Below are 21,765 nucleotides of genomic sequence, written 5' to 3'. Positions count from 1 at the left end.
TATCAATGTTGAAAACAGTAATTTACATTTTTATTTCCAGATTCTTTGATGAATAGAAAGTTCAAAAGAACAGCTTTTGTTGCATCAAATCGTCATATTAGACTGATTTCTGAAGGATCATGTGACAATGAAGATGCTAATGATGCTGAAAATTCAGCTTTGATCAAAGGAATAAATTAAAATATATTAAAATGGAAAACAGTTGTTTTAATCAAATAAATGCAGCCTTGGTGAGCAGAAGAGACTTCTTTAAAAACATTAAAAAGATCCAAAACCTTTAAACGTTTTAGTTTAATATTATTTTGATGTCATATTAATATTATAGTATTATAGTATTATTCAAATATTTTATTTGCACATATATAATACAATATATTTAGTGCTGTTAAATCATCTAAATTTTGCTAATTTTATATTTACACACATGTATGTGTGTGTGTGTGTTGATTGCATCTAACATATATATATATATATATATATATATATATATATATATATATATATGTCATATACACACACAAACCTTTATGTTAGATGCAATTAATCATTTTGACAGCACTAAATGTAATATAATATATGTTTATTGTTTTGTATGGTTTATGTTAGTAAAACTTTTTAATGTATATGATTCCTAAAACGTCCGAATGCAATGCAAATCATAATATCAATAATATTATAATCCAAAATAAAATTATATTGTATTATATTTTTTCCCTTCCTGCTGGATTTTTTGTAGTCCAGTATGAGTCTGATTTAAAACTTCATGAAAGTTCATGAAATCATGTGTTATAGTTAGTGTCTTATAGTCTTATAGTAAAAAAAAAATGCAAATGAAAATACAAATAGCCAGGGTACTGCCATAAGGTTTGCCATCAAGTCCCTTGAGCACAATTGTATATTCTGCTTCGTTTTCAGTGTTATGTATTTTTAAATATTCAGTACTTATTGCATATGGATGGACTAAAGTTGCTGCAAGAATTTAAATGAGCTTTCACTTTATTGCAGAATAAGCTACAGGAACCTTGGGATGTGATGATGATATTCATGTATGTTGAGCACAAACTCATTTAAAAATATAGTTTGTGTTATTATTGTTTTTTTCTTCTTCTGGTCATATTCAAGTTTTACAGCATGCAAAAATATGATTTGAGGGCCCCCTTTCATGCGGCGCCCCCTTCAGCTTCAACCTGGCATCTCCACCAGAATGTCCAAACTGGTTGAGTTTCCTGCAAAACCAGCAGCAGAACTAGCTATCTTCATGCAGCATGGAAATTCAATATTTACCACAGTGTCTGTTGTCAGAATCACCAAGAGGGAGCTTGAGACTGATATTTTTAGCCGTATATCCTTTCTCTAGATCCTTTCATGCCAACTTTATCCCCCACATCCATTTATTCTTATCATTTAGGAATAGCTATTGTGTTTACCCAGATTTCCCAGGCTGCCTTGAAGCCAGTGTGAAGTGAACAGTATCTCTGAAGGATTATTATTGGTTGGAGGATATGATCTGAACAAAGTGGTTTGGCCCCAAGCTCACGAGGCTAATTAAAAGAGCTTAATTATTCTACTGTTCACACTCTGTAGGGTGATGATTTTCAGTCGAACACTAACAACTCTGAACGCCATGTTCTGTTTTATATTTTACTGATTGGAACAAGTGTTATTTTAGTATTATGTATTGCAGTTTTATTCATATTTTTTGAAAAAAGCATTTTAATTAACATAGTTTTATTTTTTTATGTGATATTGTCATTATATATATATATATATATATATATATATATTTAAATTTCAGTGTTTAGTTTTTATTTTATTTCCAGTTAATCCTTTTTGTGCTTAAACTTCTAATTAATTCAGCTGATATTCAAGGCAAGATTTGTCATCTAATATACAACTTATTTTAGTTTTACTCATATTTTAGTAGTTTTGGTTAAAGGTGCTATATGTAACTTTTCTTCTAAAATGAATCCTTTTTTTATTGCCTGTGTATGAATGGGGTTGTAATCACACATTACAATGATCCACTTGTCAGGTTTTGCTATTATCTCTGAAGGCCATGTTGACATTGCTGATTGTGAAAGATACACAAGTAGTTAGTGAAATGCCTTATGCTAGATAACGCCACAAGTGTAACGTTATCATGGTATGAGCATGAAGCATTAGTTGATAAGCTGATAAAAGTAGCCTATTATTGTACCGTTGCAGTGGGAGTTTACAAGAGTTTCCAGCATGTTGTGTGATGCTTTCTTTCTGAAAGTCTCTGTGTGGCCGTGTACCGTGAGTGCTAGCTCTTGTGTTCGAGCATTCGAGCACAAATTGGTTGCAATCTGAAACCTCACCCATAGAGGCCGCTAAAAAAATACATATAACACCTTTAAAGATAATAACCCTGATTAAAACCACATATTTGTGTTTTTAACCCAGATTACAATCATACTTGGTCTTCTCCCAGACAGCAAACTGACATTGAATCAACGTGGAAACGACGTCTCTCATGACATTGAAACAACGTTGATTTTGCTCATCGAATTAACGTTGAACCAACGTCAGACGCGGCATTCTTCAAAGCTAAATGAAAATCGAAAATTGGTTTGCTTTCATAACGTTGAAACAACGCGTTGATTTCAAGTTGATTTTCCGTTAGTTTTGAAAGAATGACGCGTCTGACGTTGGTTCAACGTTAATTCGATGAGCAAAACAATGTCAGATCAACATTGTTTCAATGTCATATTTCCACGTTGATTCAATGTCAGTTTGCTATCTGGGCTGCTTTTGGTGCACAATGTTAAGTATTGGTACTTTTAATTGGAACATCCCCTCAAGTCGGAGTTGCAACTGGGAAACTCAGGAAAGCACTACAACCCCCACTTCAGAATCCAACATGGCTGCCCGGGAGATGTAATATATTGTTTATTAGCCCTTCTGTTTGTCTGTGTCTTAATAAACTCAGTGGTGCTCACATGACATTTTACATCAGCATTATCTGTGCAAAATACCACTTTGTTATGTGTTTGTATTCTGAAAGAGCGAGCAAAGGTTTGCCTGGATGCTTACATCTTAGTTTTCAAATCTTTGTACTGGAACGCGGTTAACTCGGGTGTCACGTCATTCCCAGCTACGACATCCCTAGTCCGATTTATAAGTTTGTGACAAGTATATAGAGAGTTATTTCAGGCGGCGTGTACACGAAAATTGATTTTTATTTATTTATTTTATTTTATTTTTTTTCGTGACTACAGCGTTTTGGGGGCCGGTTTCAACGTGCACGTTTGTGAAAACAAAACCGATATTGTCTCCTTGTAAACTACAAAAACTCGAATTTGTGAAGATAGGCGACATAGGCATTCGTGTTACGTGCTCAGTCTATTGGCTCGCAGTGTTTCATTACGAAGTGACATCTGGCCTGGCATAAATAATTCAGGGTTTTTAGTCGTTTTCGCGGATCGTTTTGATAACATTGTCGTCTGTACGAGGAAATCGCAAAGGACAAACTTTTCCTTTTCGTGTAAACATACCTTCAGTTTGGAAATCCAATTCGCTATATTCCCACTCGATTTCAACCTGACCTGGCCTCTTGTGCGTTCCTATCCGTCAAACTTCCCATGAGAGCTTTCTGTGTAAACTTTTAAAACCAATACAGTTCAACCTCCAACATTCCTGTCATTTGGATTTCCATGCAGGTCTCCTCAAAGTCAGAGTACGTTTGCTCTCCTCTCAGTCTCTTGGACAGTATAACCCTCCAAAACGCTGTTCCCTTTTGGATTTTGATGATGGATAGTAAGGCAGAAGGAAGTGAATGTTGAAGCAGATTCGTCTTCTCGGACGCAAGCAGATGCCTGCTTTAAAAACTGGATGCATCATACATCATGAAATGATGACAATATGATGTCAGCTTGTTGCTTCACAAGACCAATGCATCTTCTTTAACCCACTTCCGACAACATCACTTGAGCCTTTTTTTTTTGTGACTGGTTAGACTGGTTTTGATTGGATTTGGTCCTAAATTAGAACATCCTGCATCATCAAAACAATCGATAAAACAGCAGAATCGTCCAGCATTTATTTCCTGTGGATCGCGTGTGTAAGATAAACCCGGAAACAAGCTGTTGGAAAGAAGGAACTGGGGTTAAAAATAATAATAATGACTAAATCATTCCGCTTTGAGCTATCGACAGGCCAGTAAGCACAAAATGAGTCTTCTCCAGATCAATTGCTTAATTGCTTTACAGAGTAGCTGCCGTATAAGAGCTGACGGGACAAAATTCTGTCTCGTAAGACCTGCTTGTCCTAATAGTGAAAATAAAAATCGAAAAGGGGCAAAATATCAAGTGCATAAACTTCATTAGTTACATTCTGCTTTGACTAGATGTTTCTAAAATATCGACGTTTCCATGAGACGTCTTAATGAATGGATTAAAATGAGTGAATAAGATGAGAACGCAAAGAAATTTTCCTGTAACACTTTACAATAAGGTTTATTTGTTATCATTAGTTAACGCGAACCAAGTATGAACAGCATTTATTATTCTTAGTTAATGTTCATTTCGACATTTACTAATACATTCTAAAAATCAAAAGTTAACATTATAGTTAATGCACTGTGAGCTGACATGAACAAACAGTGAACAGTTGTCGTTTTTATAAACTAATGAATACAAAGGTTAATGAGTACTGTGTAACATATACAGTAGGCTATTGCTCATTGTTAGTGCAAGTCAGTTAACACATACACTAATGTTAACAAATGAGAACTTATTGTAAAGAGTTACCAATTTTTAGGCATCATAAGTGAGCTTCGGATGTAAATACTTCCTTTTAGGATGTCTCGTTTTAGCCTAGTTCTAAAGCAGCATTGCATGCACTCGTCTTAGGCTCTGTTTTCTGGTGTTTTAATCCATCTCTTTTGTCCACTTTTAACCTCTTCTGTCCTGATTTCTTCGAGTGGTGAATCTATTGGCTGGTAATTAATGAGCTTTCCATCTAATGGATAAAAATAAGCATACGCAATTTACATATTATGAACGCAAAGGGAGACGACAGAAAAACACACGGAGAGCAGCAGCTTTCGTTTCTGCTCGTATAACGGCAAGACTATACGCTGAATGTTGTGACTGAGTGTGTGTTAGAAATGAGGCATGCTGAGAGAACATTGTGCTTGGTACGTTTTTCGTCTACAACTTGGGTCTTCAGCCGACAAAGTTTAAATGCCGTCTGGCTAGTGCGCTTCCCGTAATGTATTATGTGCTTGTAGCATCATTAGCTTAGCAACTTGCTAACTCTATACTGTAAGTTGTCTTTGAAACTTTGAAACTTTCGTGACCAACTTGAAACCTTTTTGCTCACAAAACCACCGTATTCTGGCCGCACCTTCATTTCTTGCTAAAGGTTCACCATTTTGAATCACTGGACTTTTAGGAGGACATTAGCATATAGCTTCAAAGCTAATGCACATGTGGCCTAAAAGCCACAAACCCTTGATAGAGAATATGAGTTTATTTTTCCTATCCTATTAGCGAATTCTTTCTCTTGTGTTTCAAACTATTTAGTGCTTAAAACAAGAAAAAAAACATTTACAAATGGGATAAAACATTGAAAACAAGTTTATTTCTTAATTATTTGATTTAAGAAAGTTATTTTTGCTGTAAAACAAGACAAAAAAGTTTTTTTTTTAACGTGTACTATGTCTATAGCTATCAGTTTAACCCTTAAATGCATGAATGTTTAGCCAATCATTATTACATATCCGGGTCTATATCTAACATGGAGGGATCTCTACCTGTCGTGATAATATAAAAAACTCCTAGAAACATTTACAGAAGAATAAAATAAAGCATATTTTGTTATCTTTTGGACCTTGGAAGGGTTTGAGCAGATGTTTTACACAATCATCACTGTCCTTGTCCTACATCTGGCTCAATTTCGCCATCTAACTATCTTGTTCAACATCTATAAAATCAATATTTTGACCGCTGGTAGCTTCTTCACCAGATCAAGTGACAGTGACTCTAATATTTGATTGCGTTCTGTACTTTGCTGTGCAGTAAATCTGAAACTGTGCTAAGTTTTGCTGATGATACTTCCTATTCTTTTGTTTTCTGCCTGCAACTATGAGTGAAACTTCACTTCATCATTGTGTATCAGACACTGCCACATTGTGGAATAAATGTGAATGGCACTTATTCAGTCATCAAAGATTAAATTATTGTTGTGCAGAAAAAAAATACTAACACTCTTACACATCTCAGGTCATTAGCGACCCGATAGGAGGGTTCAATAGGAGGACCCGAGGTATATGTTTAAAGCTACACTGTGTAACTCTTTTAGTTTATTCTTAGCTAAAAACACTTACTTCTTTCAAAAATATATGTCCTCATTAATGTATATTTACTTTCAAGTAAAAAAGTATTTTCGTGAGTGTATAATATGCCATTGAAAATACATACGGGTAAGGGTTTCTAATGTCGGTCGCCATGTTGCCCCTCCATCTTGAAAGTACATTAGCCAAAGAGGGACATACCCGTTAATTCAAGCTTCGCCTTTGCGTTTACGTTTGAGTTAACAATCATGGACGAGGTCGAACTGGAAGCCATGTTAATCTTGGACAACATTAGCCACCGTAGGAGTTAAAAACGAAATCGGAATTGAGAGGAACAGAAACTAATATTTACTGGATGGTCATATTCCTTTTCACCGCTAGATGGGGGTAAAAATCACACAGTGTAGCTTTAAGGATTAACCAGCTGTCTGACCTTATACGTCATTCAACGATAGTTATAGACAAAATGAGAGTCGATGTTCTCCTGGAATAACCAGATTTTTTTCAGTTGTATTTGTCATCTGCCTTTAGGCACATGGATGGCAAGGCTTTACAAATTCTGGATTCCTATCCCCAAACACTCCCTCTGAGGCTTTTGCTTACTAGACCGTTTTGCGGTTCTGTTTGGTGATTCAGAACACCTCAGGGCCGAGCGCTGTAATAGACTCGAGGAGCGCGCCTCAAACGTGACTCACTTTCCATCATGTTATTGACTCAGTGCCTCTTAAATGTGTTCTTTTCAATTTCTTCAACGTATTGAAGGGCATTTCGCTTTTGTGGTTATATTGCACTGACATATCCACATATTTGAGCCTGATATCATACAATATCCTTCCCCGAGTGCGAAAATCTGTGAGGAAAAACGTTTAGCTATCACAAAACCCTTTAATAAAATGCCATGGGCATCGAATTAAATTAAATAACACCGTAAATGCTGTCTATAATGCTACCCTGCAGAAAAGGTTGTGACAGCCACTTTGTGGTTTACTGCTCTCAAGCTTCACTGAACAATATCATCATCTAGACACTTAACTTCAAACGGGTCGTATAGCAGACCGCGCACATTTCTGGTAGCCTCGGTATATGGGTTACAAACTGTGCTATAATGCCTGGGGACTTAGATATTAGCATCACATGAAAATAGGAGATAAGTCATGCCACAAGAGGACAATTTCTGCTCACACGGTTTAATTGTTTAATTACAGTGTATCACAGCGCTATAATTGTTCATTGTGTCCGTGTGACCTTGTCCCAACCTTATAAAAGTCAAGCCCAGCCCTCCCTCGCTCGAACTCTCTGTCCTCTGGTGTAAACGGCACGAGGTCTCCTACTCTCAGGACCCCTGCACCCGCGCTGGTCACTAATGAACGAGGTTCATTAGGGGCCGAGATAAGAGGTGACACTGCAGGCCATTAGGGATTTGCTGGAAATGCTTACATTAATGAAGGTTGAATGCAAGATTGCATTTTTGAACATTTGGCCACTATAATTAATTTATAGTGCTGCAAAGTATTCAGCGTTTTAAACCTAAAATATGTAATTTACATTAATGGCTTTAAGAATATCTGAACATGCATATATCAATGCCACGTAGAATTAAGGCAGTTCTGATGGCGAAAGGGGGTCAAACACAGTATTAGTATGGTGTTCATTATAATAATCATTTAGGTGATTGAATATATACATCTATATAAACCCTTAAAATACCATGTACGACTAACAGCATATCATGTGTATGTATACTTTGTATATGTATGTATGTATGTATGTGTGTTGTGTATATATGTACACTCACCTTAAGAATTAGGAACACCATACTAATACTGTGTTTCACCTCCTTTGGCCTTCAGAACTGCCTTAATTCTCCATGTCATGAAATGTTGGCCCATATTGATAGGATAGCATCTTGCAGTTGATGGAGATTTGTGGGATGCACTTCCAGGGCACAAAGCTCCCGTTCCACCACATCCCAAAGATGCTCTATTGGGTTGAGATCTGGTGACTGTGGGCCATTTTAGTACAGTAAATGGTGCATTAGTAGCCATCAGAGGATGGGTACATGGTGGCCATAAAGGGATAGACATGGTCAGAAACAATGCTCAGGTGGGCCGTGGCATTTAAACGATGCCCAATTGGCACTAAGGGGACATTTCATTCAGTAACATTTTTTTAATTTTTTTTTTTTATTGTTCAACAGTCAAAACATCAGAGTACATCACATTATTCAGTAATCACCTTTGCAATTACACACGCCGCCACTAGTCCACATCAGTGGAATACAACCAAAACATGAAAATTAAACAATTATTGAGCAGTCCTATTTACACCATTTTTATATGCTGCCAAAAATGGTCCCATGTTTCTTTAATTTCTCCTTCATTATGCAGTCTCCCCAACATGCTCTCATATGAAGCAATTTCAATCATCCCATCAACCCAGCAGTTTTAATTTATATGCTGTTTAATGTCTTAATGCTGTTTAATATTTCACCTATGCACCTGCTTACATTGTGTGATATCGCTTATTTCAGCTTCTTCTTCGCCTATGTTTTGATCCGGAGATTGAGTTCTTTCAGAAGAGGTGTAATAGCGCCTCCTACTGTATAATAGTGAAAACACGGAAAGTCGGACATTTTCGTTAATGGCGGGGAAACATTTAATAATATTAACAATAATAATAATATATATTTATTATTATTATTATTTCATGTGCAATGAAAATGGCCCAACGGTTTGGTTTGTGGTTTTTGCAGAACTTTTAGCTGTAATCTTTTAGACATCTGTTTGACTAGCACATGTCAAAACTCAGGAGACACTCTGGGTGGCAGGTTAGGTAATAAGCGCTCCTCTCATTTTCTTGATTAACCGAGTGTCCTTCACAGTTGTTCTCTATGTTCCTCCTGTTCTGCGGTCTCTCTCTCTCTCTCTCTCTCTCTCTCTCTCTCTCTCTCTCTCTCTCTCTCTCTCTCTCTCTCTCTCTCTCGCTGTTTATGTGTTTCTGCTGAGGGCTCGCGCTACGGAGGACGTTCGTGATTACAGGCTACGTCACTTTTCCTTGTGTATGCAGCTAATGATAATGACGTCAACCATATCCCAGCCACCCTGCATTGATTTAAATACTGTGCAAAATAGTGTTAGATTTAATCAGAAGCACAATACTGTTTACCAATCATGTTTTATTTGCCATATTTATTATTTTATGATGCTGTAAATCCATTACACTCTCCGTGTGAAGGATACAGCAGCTGAATTCATTTTTTGAGAGCTGACTGTGGTGTGTCACACAGAGGCACAGGTGTCAAGGGCAATTTATCTCGCTTCCTTGCATTGTTTTTGCAGAGGCTGACTGGGCATCGCTGGCATTTGGAGCCCAGTGTGAATGTGTGTGTGAGGTTTGTCTAAAACTGCACAATAGCAGTGGACACTGGGGAGCTGAAGGGGGCGCTGTCCACAACTGACCACACTGGAGGGTCATAAAAAAATCTTCAGATTGTGCTTTGTTATGGGGTGAGGATATAACTTAAACATCCCAAAAGAAGGGCCTCGTTGCCTGGTTTAACAGTATATTCTGACTGACTGTATGGGAATAAAAGAAAACAAATAGAACCTGAAGAGGAACTAGAGAGAGTAAACCTACAGTATATTGACTATTTAAGATAAGTAAAGGTAAAAAAAAAAAAAAAATTATTTGCACCCCTTCCATATCTGTCTGTTTTCTTTGGTTTTCCGCCTGTACTGCGGATGCTATCTAAAGTGGAGGGCTGCACTGTGAGAGCTGAAAGAATCGGAGGAAGTTGTCAGTGTAATGCAGGCAGAGTGAGGTTTTCCTGTGGGAGTCATGTGGTCAGATTTAATCTACAGATTTACAATTAATGTAAATCTTTTACAATGTACAAGTATCATTCAAATTTTTATCTATCTATCTATCTGTCTATCTGTCTATCTAAGTTTGGACACCCATGTTAAAGTTGCCTAAAAAGAGGAATAAAAAAAATCTTTTGGAATTTGATCTTAATGCCTTCATTAAAAAAATGAGGAAAAATCCCACCTTTAATGACACCAATTTTCTTTGTCTATGAATAATGTATCATAAATAAATATATGTTCTTCCTTAAAATACAGGGTGCACAAGTCAGGACACCCCTATGTTAAATTCCCATCGATTTAGGCAGATTTTTATTTTTAAAGGCCAGTTATTTCATGGATCCGGGATAATATGCATCCTGATAAAGTTCCCTTGGCCTTTGGAATTAAAATAAACCCACATCATCACACAATGCACCCTGTATTTTGAGGGAGGACATTTATTTATTTATGATCTATTATTCATAAACAAAGAAAATCTGAACAGTCCCTTTTGGGACTGTTTGGTTTTGCTGAGCTTGCATAAAATGTTGTGCCCTAATAATCCCTCTTCATTCACAATAATCAGTTTCTAAAACCACTTTACCTCAATACATTTAATAACAACACCGCAAAGTGGAATATCCCAGATGATGATGATGATGCTGCTCTCTCATGTTGCCACCCCCGGAGAAATGCGAATGGAAATGTCCAGGCAGTCAGACAGACATGTCACTACTGCTGTGCTGTGGGAAAGAGGGAGCAGAGAGCTCATCTCCTCTCCTCCTGCTGCCATTGCAGTGAGTCTCTCTCTGCTGCACACACACACACAGGGCTAAAGCACGACATCCCGCCCTCTGCCTCCCCGCAGGTGGACCAAAACACCTCCTGACGGATATTACACATCAGGAATGCTATGAATACACCCGATTCTTGCGGGATAGACGTGTCACATTCAGAGATTTCGTAAAATGTATTCGCTTCATCAGCAATAAGAGGAGATCACTGGCGGTACATGGCGAACTTTGGGCTCATCTGACATGTTGCTGCTCATCCTTATAAGAGACCACAACACACTTTAGCCCGACACACGGGCCAGAGGGGAAGAAAACACGGATTTTATCCCTCCCAGGCTGATCAAGCCCTCATAACCCTATTTTTTATTTATTTCTTTGAGGCGACAACATTTAGCCTCAACTTGCTTCAGCGCGAGCAGCTAAAGGAACAAAATGTCTGCCCGGGCTTCCTCTAATAAGGTTTGTTAACATTTAACGTTTCTGATACCATGTCAGCAGTTGTTAAGAGCTGAATCATGAAATATAATAGAACCAGAGCTTAAAATGTGTGTGTTATCGATGTCTGAGGTCATAAATGTGGGCGCGCGTTTAGCCTCAGCTAACGGAGATTCCTCAACTTATGCTAACACGCTAACGCTAGCTGATATGTGCGGTAGTTTTACAGCTTTAATTTAATACATGGTGCTTCAGTTTTGTATATAACCTTTGTTGTTTAAATATTAATACTCTAGTTTTGTTATTTAACGTTTGTGTCGCATTTGTTTGTGTGATAGTGTGACAAATATGCGGTTAAGTGCTTAGCTGAAGTGGTTTCAAAGTCTGTCGGTTTCATGAAGCTTTTAAATGTTGCATTTTAACATTTCTACACGCTATAATATATTGTAAATTTTGCCTGCCATCTCAGCTTTTAAATAAACAGGTTGACAAAGCATTGTATTAACAATGTCTCGAGTGATCTATAAAATATGACAGAAGGGAAGTGCTTTTGTGTGAAATCTCTTTAAGCTGTTGTAAAATGTGTTATGTAAAATTTCTCGGTATTTCGGGATTTAAAAGTTTCACTGTATTTTATAGCTGTTAAGTATGTGTGTGAGAGCTGACATTCATAGATGGTCTGATGACAGGAATGATAAATACTAAACTCCTTAGCTGCGGTTGTTGGAAGGTTCACTTGAATTTTAAGTTAACTCTTGTCCATTAATTTAAAGCCCATGGAAACTTTAGGACGTGAAATGTAAATGAGATCAGCTGTCACACGATACAGTTTCTGTTGGGCGGGTCTTTTAGTTGACACCTGTTGAAGCCCCGCCCACAATAGGTGAGCTTCATGAACAGGTGGAAGTGGAACATCTCAGGAATGTGACTTTCCTCTTTCCTCTTTTCTATCATGAGTCACGGGTCGCTTTGCTGTCAAGGGATGTTTGGGTAAGCCGAAGAACATAACCCGTTTGACCGGATCAGCTGGAAGGGCATGATTTACTAGTTGCTTTTATGATGCTTTACATTTGACATTGCTTTCTTGTTCGTCATTATTAATGGTAGGTGTTACCACTGTGTAGATGGCAGTAAGCAGGACAAAAACTGTTTTTTTACGCACTGTATATAGTTTTGTCATCCTTTAATTCGATCAAAAGGGTGTGTTTTATCTATGGACAGCCCATGGATTTTGGAATTGTCACTTGGTGGATTGCCATTTTAACGGTCTATCAGTTTCAGCACAGTTATGGGCTGATTATGTTCATCTCAGAATATCCAAATGTTAGCATATTAATTGACCCGTGCGATATATCGATCTCTCAATACCTGCCAGATTCAAGTTGGCACTTCCAGGCCTTAAGGCCCCGATATGCTTCAAACGAAACCAAAGAACCAACTGCTGTGATGTCATTTTGAGCTAAATCAGGCCAAAACTAAGTTCTTTTGGATTTAGTTTGGGGAGTTTAAAACAGCTTGCCAAAAGTGAACTTTCCAGAAAAGTTTTCTTCGTAAAATTATTGATCCAAATTCATATTCATTTACTATCAGGCCTTAAATGTGTCCTACTATCCCTAAAACTGAATTTGGCATGATTTACATTTAAATACATCCTGGTTTCCCCCATTTTCATAACTAAAAATCATTCATTTTTCCTACAGACTTTAAAGTTTTTTTTAGCTCCTTTAAGTCTCTGAGCTCTTGTTTTTTTGTACATTTTGTTTGATATTATTTTTAGTTCACTTTAAAAAAATTTTTATCTTTTGTTCCAAACCTGTACGAATTTCTTTCTTCTGCTGAACACAAAATATGATATTTTGAAATGCTGAAAACCAGACAGTTGATAGATCCTGATGGTTACTGACATTCTTCAAAATATTTTCTTTTGTGTTCAGCAGAAGATAGACTTTCCTACAGGTTTGGAACAACTCGACGGTGAGTAAATGATGACAGATTTTTCATTTTTAAGTGAGAATCAGACTATATTGTTCTTGTGTTTGAATTAAATTGACTTATAGCCTGTTGCAGTACCTAAAAAGTGCCTTGTCCATTGTTCCCTTGCCAAAGGCGATGTTTATGCATATTGTTGCATGGCGAGTGTTAATTTTTGACTTTGGTTGCACTGTATTTGTAATCCCAACATATTTTTCTTTTGTCAAATCAACTTAAATAATTTATGCAGTTCAGATAACATAATATTTTATAGTTTGTGACGATTAAATCAAACTACTTCATTGTATTAACTCAATTTTTCCATTTCAATGAACTTTTAAGGCAACCAGGTTACTTAATTTTTTAAAGTTAAAACGACAATATTTTTTACAGTGTGTAAGTGTTGTTTTGTTTGTTTGTTGGTTGTGGACAAAACATATGCGGGACAAAGGGATTGTCCTTTAGTTTGCATTTAGTAATACTTATCCCTCTCATGGTCTGTGACTTTGGGCCGGTTGCAGTGTTGCCAAGTCTGCGGTTTTCCCGCAGAGTAATGCAACTTTTATACTATTAATTTGTTTAGGCCTAGTTCGTGGGTTTAAGCGATTTATACCCCATTCCTCAGGCTGGAACATTTTTTTTAAATTATTTTTGAAATAAGATATTCGTCTGATATCTGCAGACCTGGCAACCCTACCCGGTAGTTTCACTGGTCAAGTCTACCCTGTAATCCTGTTGGTCTAATCTCTTCATAAGATCAAAGGCAGAACCACAACATGGTTTCCCGTCTAGCCTGAATGGAGGATTTTGTTTGTGCGTCGCTCTGTGCCCTTTCTTGGTAAAAACACTGGCCCTGGTCTCCCGCCCCACATTACAACTGAAATGAAGCTCTAGATGTAGACTTGTTAGGGTGATGCAGTTTGGCAGGCAGAAGCCTGGACACTGACTCGCTCAAGGTGGTTGAACACTAGACAGCTTCACTGTGGCTCTGATTACTGTCTTCGATAATAATCTGTTTTGACAAAATTAAATCCACTCCCTTCCGTCATTATAATAATTAAAGCCAATTTAATCTTTGTTTAATGTATACAGTTCTTTTGGCTGTTTATTTTCCCAATGCCATCTTCCATGTAGTTTTACTAGGGTGGCTGAAAAGTTTTGGGTTAGTACGTTGCCAGAGAAAAAAAAGTGTGAAAAATGTGCACTACTTTTGACCAATATTTAATTAACTATAATACTATAATATTATTTATTTACATTTTTTCCCCCTTATTATTTAAATAATTTATTTTGGCAGTTATATTTGTATTATTAATTAATTTTGAATAAATAAATACCAATATTTCTAATAATAGCATTGCTTTTTTTCCATGCACATATACATTTATATTAGGTTAATATATATATATATATATATATATATATATATATATATATATATATATATATATATATATATATTTGTAGTAATAATAAAAAAAAAATATTTTGTAATAATTTATTTTGGGTTTAGACTATACTGTTTATAATATCTTGATTGGTATATTTCTTTTTTTTATTAATTAAAATGATTATTTTCTTCAAAAGATATTACCATTGTTCCATGTCCAAAACACATGGTAATGCCATGGTACATTTTAGTAACTCTTTATTAGTGATTTTGCTTTATTTCTTTGTCTTTTTTTTTCTTGGGAAAGGTCCTCGAAAGCTCATAGTGTGCAAAAGAGAAAGATGAAACGTCTCTAGAACTGTATTTAACTCCTGTTTAAGCTGTTTGTTTGTTAGTTTGTGTTTTTATCGTAATGCTTTAGCTAAAGTGTGAGTTTGGGGAGTTGGCATGGTGATTTCCCCCCAGCTCCCTTCAGTCGTGTGTTTAATCTTGTAAAGGAATGCGAGAGCCGTCCTTCACAGGGGCGGTGGGCAAATCCAGGACTTAGCTGAGGATACAGACAGAAATGACTCCCTAACAAAGTTTTTCATTGGTCAAGTTCAACAAACATATAGTCCCGCCCCAAACTCATGCCATTGGCTGAGCCTGAGACACAAATCACACACTTCAGCTTTAACAACCGCAAATAAGTCATACACACGATTTCAGAATTTAAATGACACACAATATTCACTTTGAATTCACTATAAATTCACTTTAGAGATTCCTTATGTTAATCAGCCAATCGGAAACTAAAGCTCAATTGCTCGTTAAAAGATCGCAACCTTGATTCAAACACCCACACAATCTCATTCCTGAATGACAGCGATTCAGCAATGTCTATTAAACTTATTATACTACACACAGTATTGTAAGTACTGGGATACGAGTTTACAGTCGGATATAAACGCATACGGTAGCGATCAAAATAGAGGAAATCATCTTTTGAAAGTAACTTGACGTTTAAAATAAAGATTGAATCAATTTCATCGTTACCGACAAGTGACTTCAAAAATGGTTTTGTCATTGAATCATTCATTCAAGAGATGCAGAAATGCTGATTAGTCCAGTAATGAAACGAGAGATGCATTTATGAGTGAGTCATTCAATCAATTCAAACAATTAAAATTAATTCAATATTTTTATGTAAGACTGCATCAATTAACATTTGGTCAGAACCTCTTGTAAATTACAGATTGTTGTGTTTAGTTGTTTATTCAGACATGGAGAGAATCTATAAAAAAAATAAATAAATAATGATGTGATGATTATCAATGTATCCAGAATAAGTCGATGCAGATAAAATCACAAAATCACATTAATCTTTTTTGAGAAAATTAAGAGTTTTCATTAGGTTGTCGAGTGTTTCTGGTGTGTTTGTGGTGTTCAGCTCGAGTGTGTGTCCTCGTTGGCCTGTATATGATGCATTTGATACATGAGATTGAGGGGATCAAGGACAAAGATACAGGCCAGGTCTCTCTCTCTCTCTCTCTCTCTCTCTCTTTCGTAGGGTCTCTTCTGTGTCAGGTGACCTGCCATTCTGTGAATCTTGGCCCTGTATTCTCTCTCGTGGATCGAGAGATTATTTTGTGCTTGTGGGTTAGACACTGACCCAGTACTTCTCACGTGAGACACACAGGGCAGTGAACATGTAACCGTCATGAGCAGGAGATCACTAGCGCCACATTGCCGTTTAGTATTAGAATGCTAGTTGTAAATGTTGAGTTGAAAACAGTGTTTGATGAATAAATAATAAGTCTTTTAGGCAGAATAGAGATGTTAAGATGGAAATGCTACCCATGGGATGCATTCTTGCGTTCCGTCTGCACTTAATAATCAGCATCTCGCAGCATGAATTTTCCGTTTGTGAGAATTAAAACTACTTCAGCTTTTGTTATGCAGTGCATCGTGTTAAAGGAATAGTTTACTTCAAAATTAAAATTCACAACTTGAGGGTGAGTAAATGAAGACAGGATTTTCATTTTGAAGTGAACTATTCCTTTAATTTTAAAGGTGTGATGACATGTTTTTTTTGTTATTTTAATATGTTCCTTGAGGTTCATTTATAATGTTCACTATAAACTTATAATGTCTTATGTTTTTGCTCCATTTTTAATTGGCGTCTCCTTTAAGGCTTGTCATTAAACGGTCACTGATCGCACGTGAAACAGAATCAAGTGTTTTGAAAACATTATCCATATAAAACCATTATTTGCTGGCAAAGCATTATGAAATCATGTTACTTGCGGTTTGTGAAGCATCATCCTTAACCATTCTTTCATTCGAATTTACCAATGAAGACGTCGTTCACTGTTTCCATTGAGTGCTTTTAGTTTCAGATGATGGTGGATATTGAGACAGGCACTTTCTCTCGAGCATAATATCATAACATTTCCACTCCTGCCAGAAATAGATGTGCTGAGACACCGCATTTAAAATAATAACGTAGAGAGACTTCAACTGATTTTGCTAAACTGAGTTTGTATTGTATTTGAAAGAAGCAACTCGTGCGTGAGTGGAACACTTAGCATCGCTTCAGTCTCTGATGTACCCAAACTATCGAAATCACTCAGTTGTTTTGTTTAGCGTTAAACGTGAAGGAAGCAGCGTGCTTTTGAAAGCATGTTAACAGTAGTGGGGGTAAATCGTGTCAGTTTTGCGCCTGTGGTTGATGTCTCCGTCGACTGATCATCATGAAGAGCCTTCAACTCTTTGGCCGTGAGCTTGACTTGCCGAAGCCTTTTATATAGATACAGTCGTGTAAAGTTTGAGCATTTTACTCGCATCTCATTCCTGAAGTTTGTGAGTAACAAGATCTTGAATTGAACAAAGCAATTGAATGCGAATTAACAGTGAACAAACCATCTCGTTTTTGAAACAACTGAACAGACATTTCGTTCATGAATGAACTGAATGAACAAATCATCGACTCCATGCAGTGTGAAAAGAACAGAGCCCCGACTACTTTGAAAATCGTGCAGTCTGAACACGGCATAATAGTTTGTGAACGAATCGATTGAACAGCATCTCATTTGTGAAACGACCAAATCAACTAATTTTGTTGGTGAACAAACTAAATGAATTGTTACATCTTGTTTATGAATGAACTGAACAAACGACGCATCTTGTTCTTAGACAAACTGAACAATTGAAGCAGCTTGTGTGTAAACGAACTAAAAGAATGAGGCATCTTGTTCTTGAATGAACTGACAGATCTTGTTTGCGAATGAATTAAATGAACTAATAAATTAATTACAGCTAGACCGATATATCGGCAGACCGATATTATCGGCCAATATTAGGCATTTTCCAAACTATCGGTATCGGCAGTTATAATGGCCGATAAATGAATATTTCAAAAATAAAATAAAAATGTACGAAACACGCTTCAACCATGTTATGAGTGTTGGAGTTGTATAGTTTGTCCACCAGAGGGCACTCTACACCGTTCCTGATGGCAACACTCGTTGAGTTGGTCACGATACATACATTGCTTGTATAACAATTAAAAGAACATCCCCATCAGTTCTCTTAACCCAAATAAGCATGAAAAAATTTGTGACTATCATGTCCAGTTTCAAATAAATAAATAAAATATCGGCCAATATATTGGAATATCGGATTTTAAAAACCAAAAATATTTGTATCGGCAGAATAAATCAGATCGTCTCGCTCACGAATTAAGAGAACAAACAAAGTGGCTTGTTCTTGGACAAACTAAACCAAAGTAGCAGCTTGTTTGTGAACTAACTAAGTGAATGAGGCACCTCGTTCTTAAATGAAATGAGAACTGAAGGAATCAATAGGCTACATCTTGTTCTTAAATAAACAAAACAAGTTGTCTCATTCTTGAACAAAATGAGTCAGCAAAGCATCTTGTTCATGAAACAACTGAACAGACTGGGACAAGTCATTCATGAGTGAACTAAATGAACGAAGAAGCATAGATTGTGAACGAATCGATTAAACAAAATGTGAAACGGCTAAATCAACTGATATTATTGGTGAATTAAAAAATGAACTGAACGACAGAATGAAAGAATCAGGCATTCTTTGTGAACTAAACAACTTAGGCTACTTGCCTGCTGCAAATGAATCTGAATCACATTTTGGTGAATAGATTCAAAAGACAAAAAATGTCTTTATTAGTATAAATCATTTTTCTGAAGTAATTAATTTTGATTAGCTTTGCCTGTCTTTTAACTTGGAGGCATTAATGTGTTTCTATGAAAAATAATAAAGTAAGTTATAGAGTCCTGAGGCATAAATGATCCCAGACGTGAAAGCGTGGGATTTCAAATTCATGCTGATTCCTGTGAGGCGACAGTCAGAAACGGCCTGTTGTTTCACTCTCATCCCTCTCATTCTGAAACTAACTTGCGTAACAAAATGAAAGTTGTCATGTTACCCAAGCACAATACAGTGTTAAGTGTAGTCGGATTACATAAGGGTGTGTTCGTAGTAATTTGTATGTTTGTATAACTGGCATCCTCTCCTTTATAGTGGCGGGACGAGGGTTCAAAGGTTAGCCGTGACACCAGGGTTAATGAGGCCTTGTTTTCCTGCTGTCTGGTGTAGTATTTCTCACCACGGTATCACCTGGACATGAGCCAGATGCTGTAATGCAAACAGTGATACACACACAGACACGGTGAGAGTGCAAGGATACCTGACATACCTGATCGTAGCCGTTTCGTTTCGTTCCAGTGAGCTGTCAAACTGGTATCGGCAAAACAAGTTGTGTGGATGTAGCGATACGGGCCGAGGCCGTCTGGTTTCTTTTTAGGGTCATACTTTAATTTAATGTCCAATTCGCACTATTAACTATTACTTTTGCCTCAATAAACTCCTAATTACTGCTTATTAATAGTCAGTAAGGGTATTAATTTTAGGTATGGGGATGTAGAATATGGTCTTGAATGATAAGGCATTATTGTGTGCTTTATAAATACTAATATCAGCCAATTTCTTAGTAACAGTAAGCATTATAATAATCAGCTTGTTAATAGTTAGAATTGGACCCTAAACTAAAGTGTTAATTTTTTGGGGGATTTCTTTAACTCAAACATTCACTCTTAATTATTGGTGACTGAGAAATGTTTAATATTTATTTGTCGTTTATCGGTTGATTTTCCACATACTTTTCTTCCAATAATCTCTTGAAGTTTTCATGTATGTAGGGATATGCAAAACTGCATGTTTTAAGAGATTGTGGGAGCGCTTTACAATAAAGTTCAATACATTCAAATAGAAAACAGTTTTTTTTAAGTTGTAATATTTCACATATTCCCGTTTTTTACTATTTTTGATTAAAAAAATGCAGCCCTGGTGAGCATAAGAGACTCTTACAGGTGTACATGTTTGTACAAATTCACATGAATGTAAATGAACTAGTACGATAGGCTATATTTATAAATTAACATGAACCTAGATAAATAAATTCTGCTAAAAAATCGTTCGTTCGTTCTTAGTTTGTGATGCCTAATGCAAATTTACCAAGATGTTTTAATAGCTTTGTCTATTTATAAATGTTTATGCTCATTTTCCCAATTTTTGCACTCACTTAAAGTTGCACTCATCTTTAAAAATGTAATTTAGATCAATTTTTCGTACTGTACATTATAATGTTGTGATGCCCAAATTGACATTTAAATGATTTGATTTCATTTTGTAGTGGTTTTTATTTTGACAAATTAGTATAGACTTTTATTGTCAGACATGTATAGGTTGTCAGCCATTGCATTAAAGTAATTATCTGCTATTGGAGAGAATTTTAATGTTGGTGCAAATCAGACTCGTATCAGTCTCTGGAAAGCTTCATACAGACTTGGCTGCTTACAGATGAACAGGCTCGTTTTCGTTCGGCCTCTGTCAATTTTTAGATGCAGCGTCCCGAGATGCTCCTATTTATACGACTCGAGTAGAAACGCACAATTATTATGCTTCCCTAAATGAGGACATTTTTTTTTTGTACTCTTTGGGATTCATTAAAATAGCATTTCAGCTGTAAACGGCCCAAAAGACGAGCATGTATGACATGTTTTAATTGCATGCTTTTCATTACAGTCACTTTGCATGAGTTGGTCTGTCGGTTCAAAGCACAACTGTGATCAGTCGAGTGTCCTTGTTAGTCTTCTGCATTGATTTCGTGAGATGAGAGCCTGATATCCATATCTCGCTGGAGCCGACCCTCCTGCTTTTGTTCACCATGGGAGAAAGTGTGTGTTTGTTAGGGGGGGGGCAACTGTTATCAGAGCATTCCCGGCTCTCTCTGGAGGTCTCTGATAACTCCCAGCATGCACTCTGGTGTAGTAGGCTGGATTTAGAGTCACAGTCTCATCTAATAGCTCGGATTATTGATACGGTAAAAGGATTTGTTTCCTTCTGAGTGTCCGTTGATAAATTTTAATGGGCTGCACTGATGTTGGATATTTTTACTTTTCAACTATTTCCACATTATTACTGATTACCGATGTAACCGATTGTAAATCTTAACTCTTTTCCCGCCAGAAGTTGCCAGCCAGTGTCAGGATTTTGTATTATTTTTACACAACTTTCATTGCCACCAGAATATTTTGTTTTATTGATATCTGAACATGTAATAGGCCTATAAAAAGAAAAGAACAGTTTTATTCTAGCCTCATGTTTTCTTTTCTTTTTTATCAATGTATGTAGGTAAGTTTCATAAAGCAACATTTTGAACAAAAATAAGTGTTTTTTCCACGAACTACAACATAAGCAATGCTTTTATCACTTGTTTGATCCAGAGATGAGTACTTTTTTCATATGCGTAACAGCGCCCCCTACCGTATAGAGTGCCTAAGTCCCGCCCATCCCCTTCCTGCTCATGGGGACCTTATGTCGGAAAAAATATGTATGGTAGTCAATGGCGAGAGACAACGTATCTTTTTATTCCGTCTGAACTGTGCCCTGAATTACACATATGATGTTTGTCAATTTAAAAGATAATTCTGA

At 36.6% G+C, this 21,765-nt stretch overlaps 1 protein-coding gene across 18 annotated transcripts in view; it reads left to right on the top strand.

The window, feature by feature from the left end:
• The window catches only part of tjp1b (tight junction protein 1b), a 106,277-nt gene that overhangs the window by 29,221 nt on the left and 55,291 nt on the right, over positions 1-21,765 (top strand). Inside the window, exon 1 of one of the 18 annotated variants that reach the window (XM_089127575.1) lies at positions 10,936-11,414. The exons of 16 other annotated variants lie outside the window; for them this stretch is intronic. Coding sequence is in view for 1 of the 2 variants with exons in the window: in XM_039647032.2 (XP_039502966.2) it covers positions 11,388-11,414 (27 nt within the window). In the remaining variant the exon portion in view is untranslated. Of the gene's footprint in view, positions 1-10,935; positions 11,415-21,765 lie in introns of those variants that run through there. One more of the 18 variants, XM_039647032.2, reaches the window with a different exon arrangement.

Source organism: Pimephales promelas, chromosome 25 (assembly GCF_988280905.1).
Source record: "Pimephales promelas chromosome 25, fPimPro1.hap1.1, whole genome shotgun sequence".
Lineage (NCBI taxonomy): Eukaryota > Metazoa > Chordata > Actinopteri > Cypriniformes > Leuciscidae > Pimephales > Pimephales promelas.
This window is presented reverse-complemented; position numbering and strand designations above follow the sequence as displayed.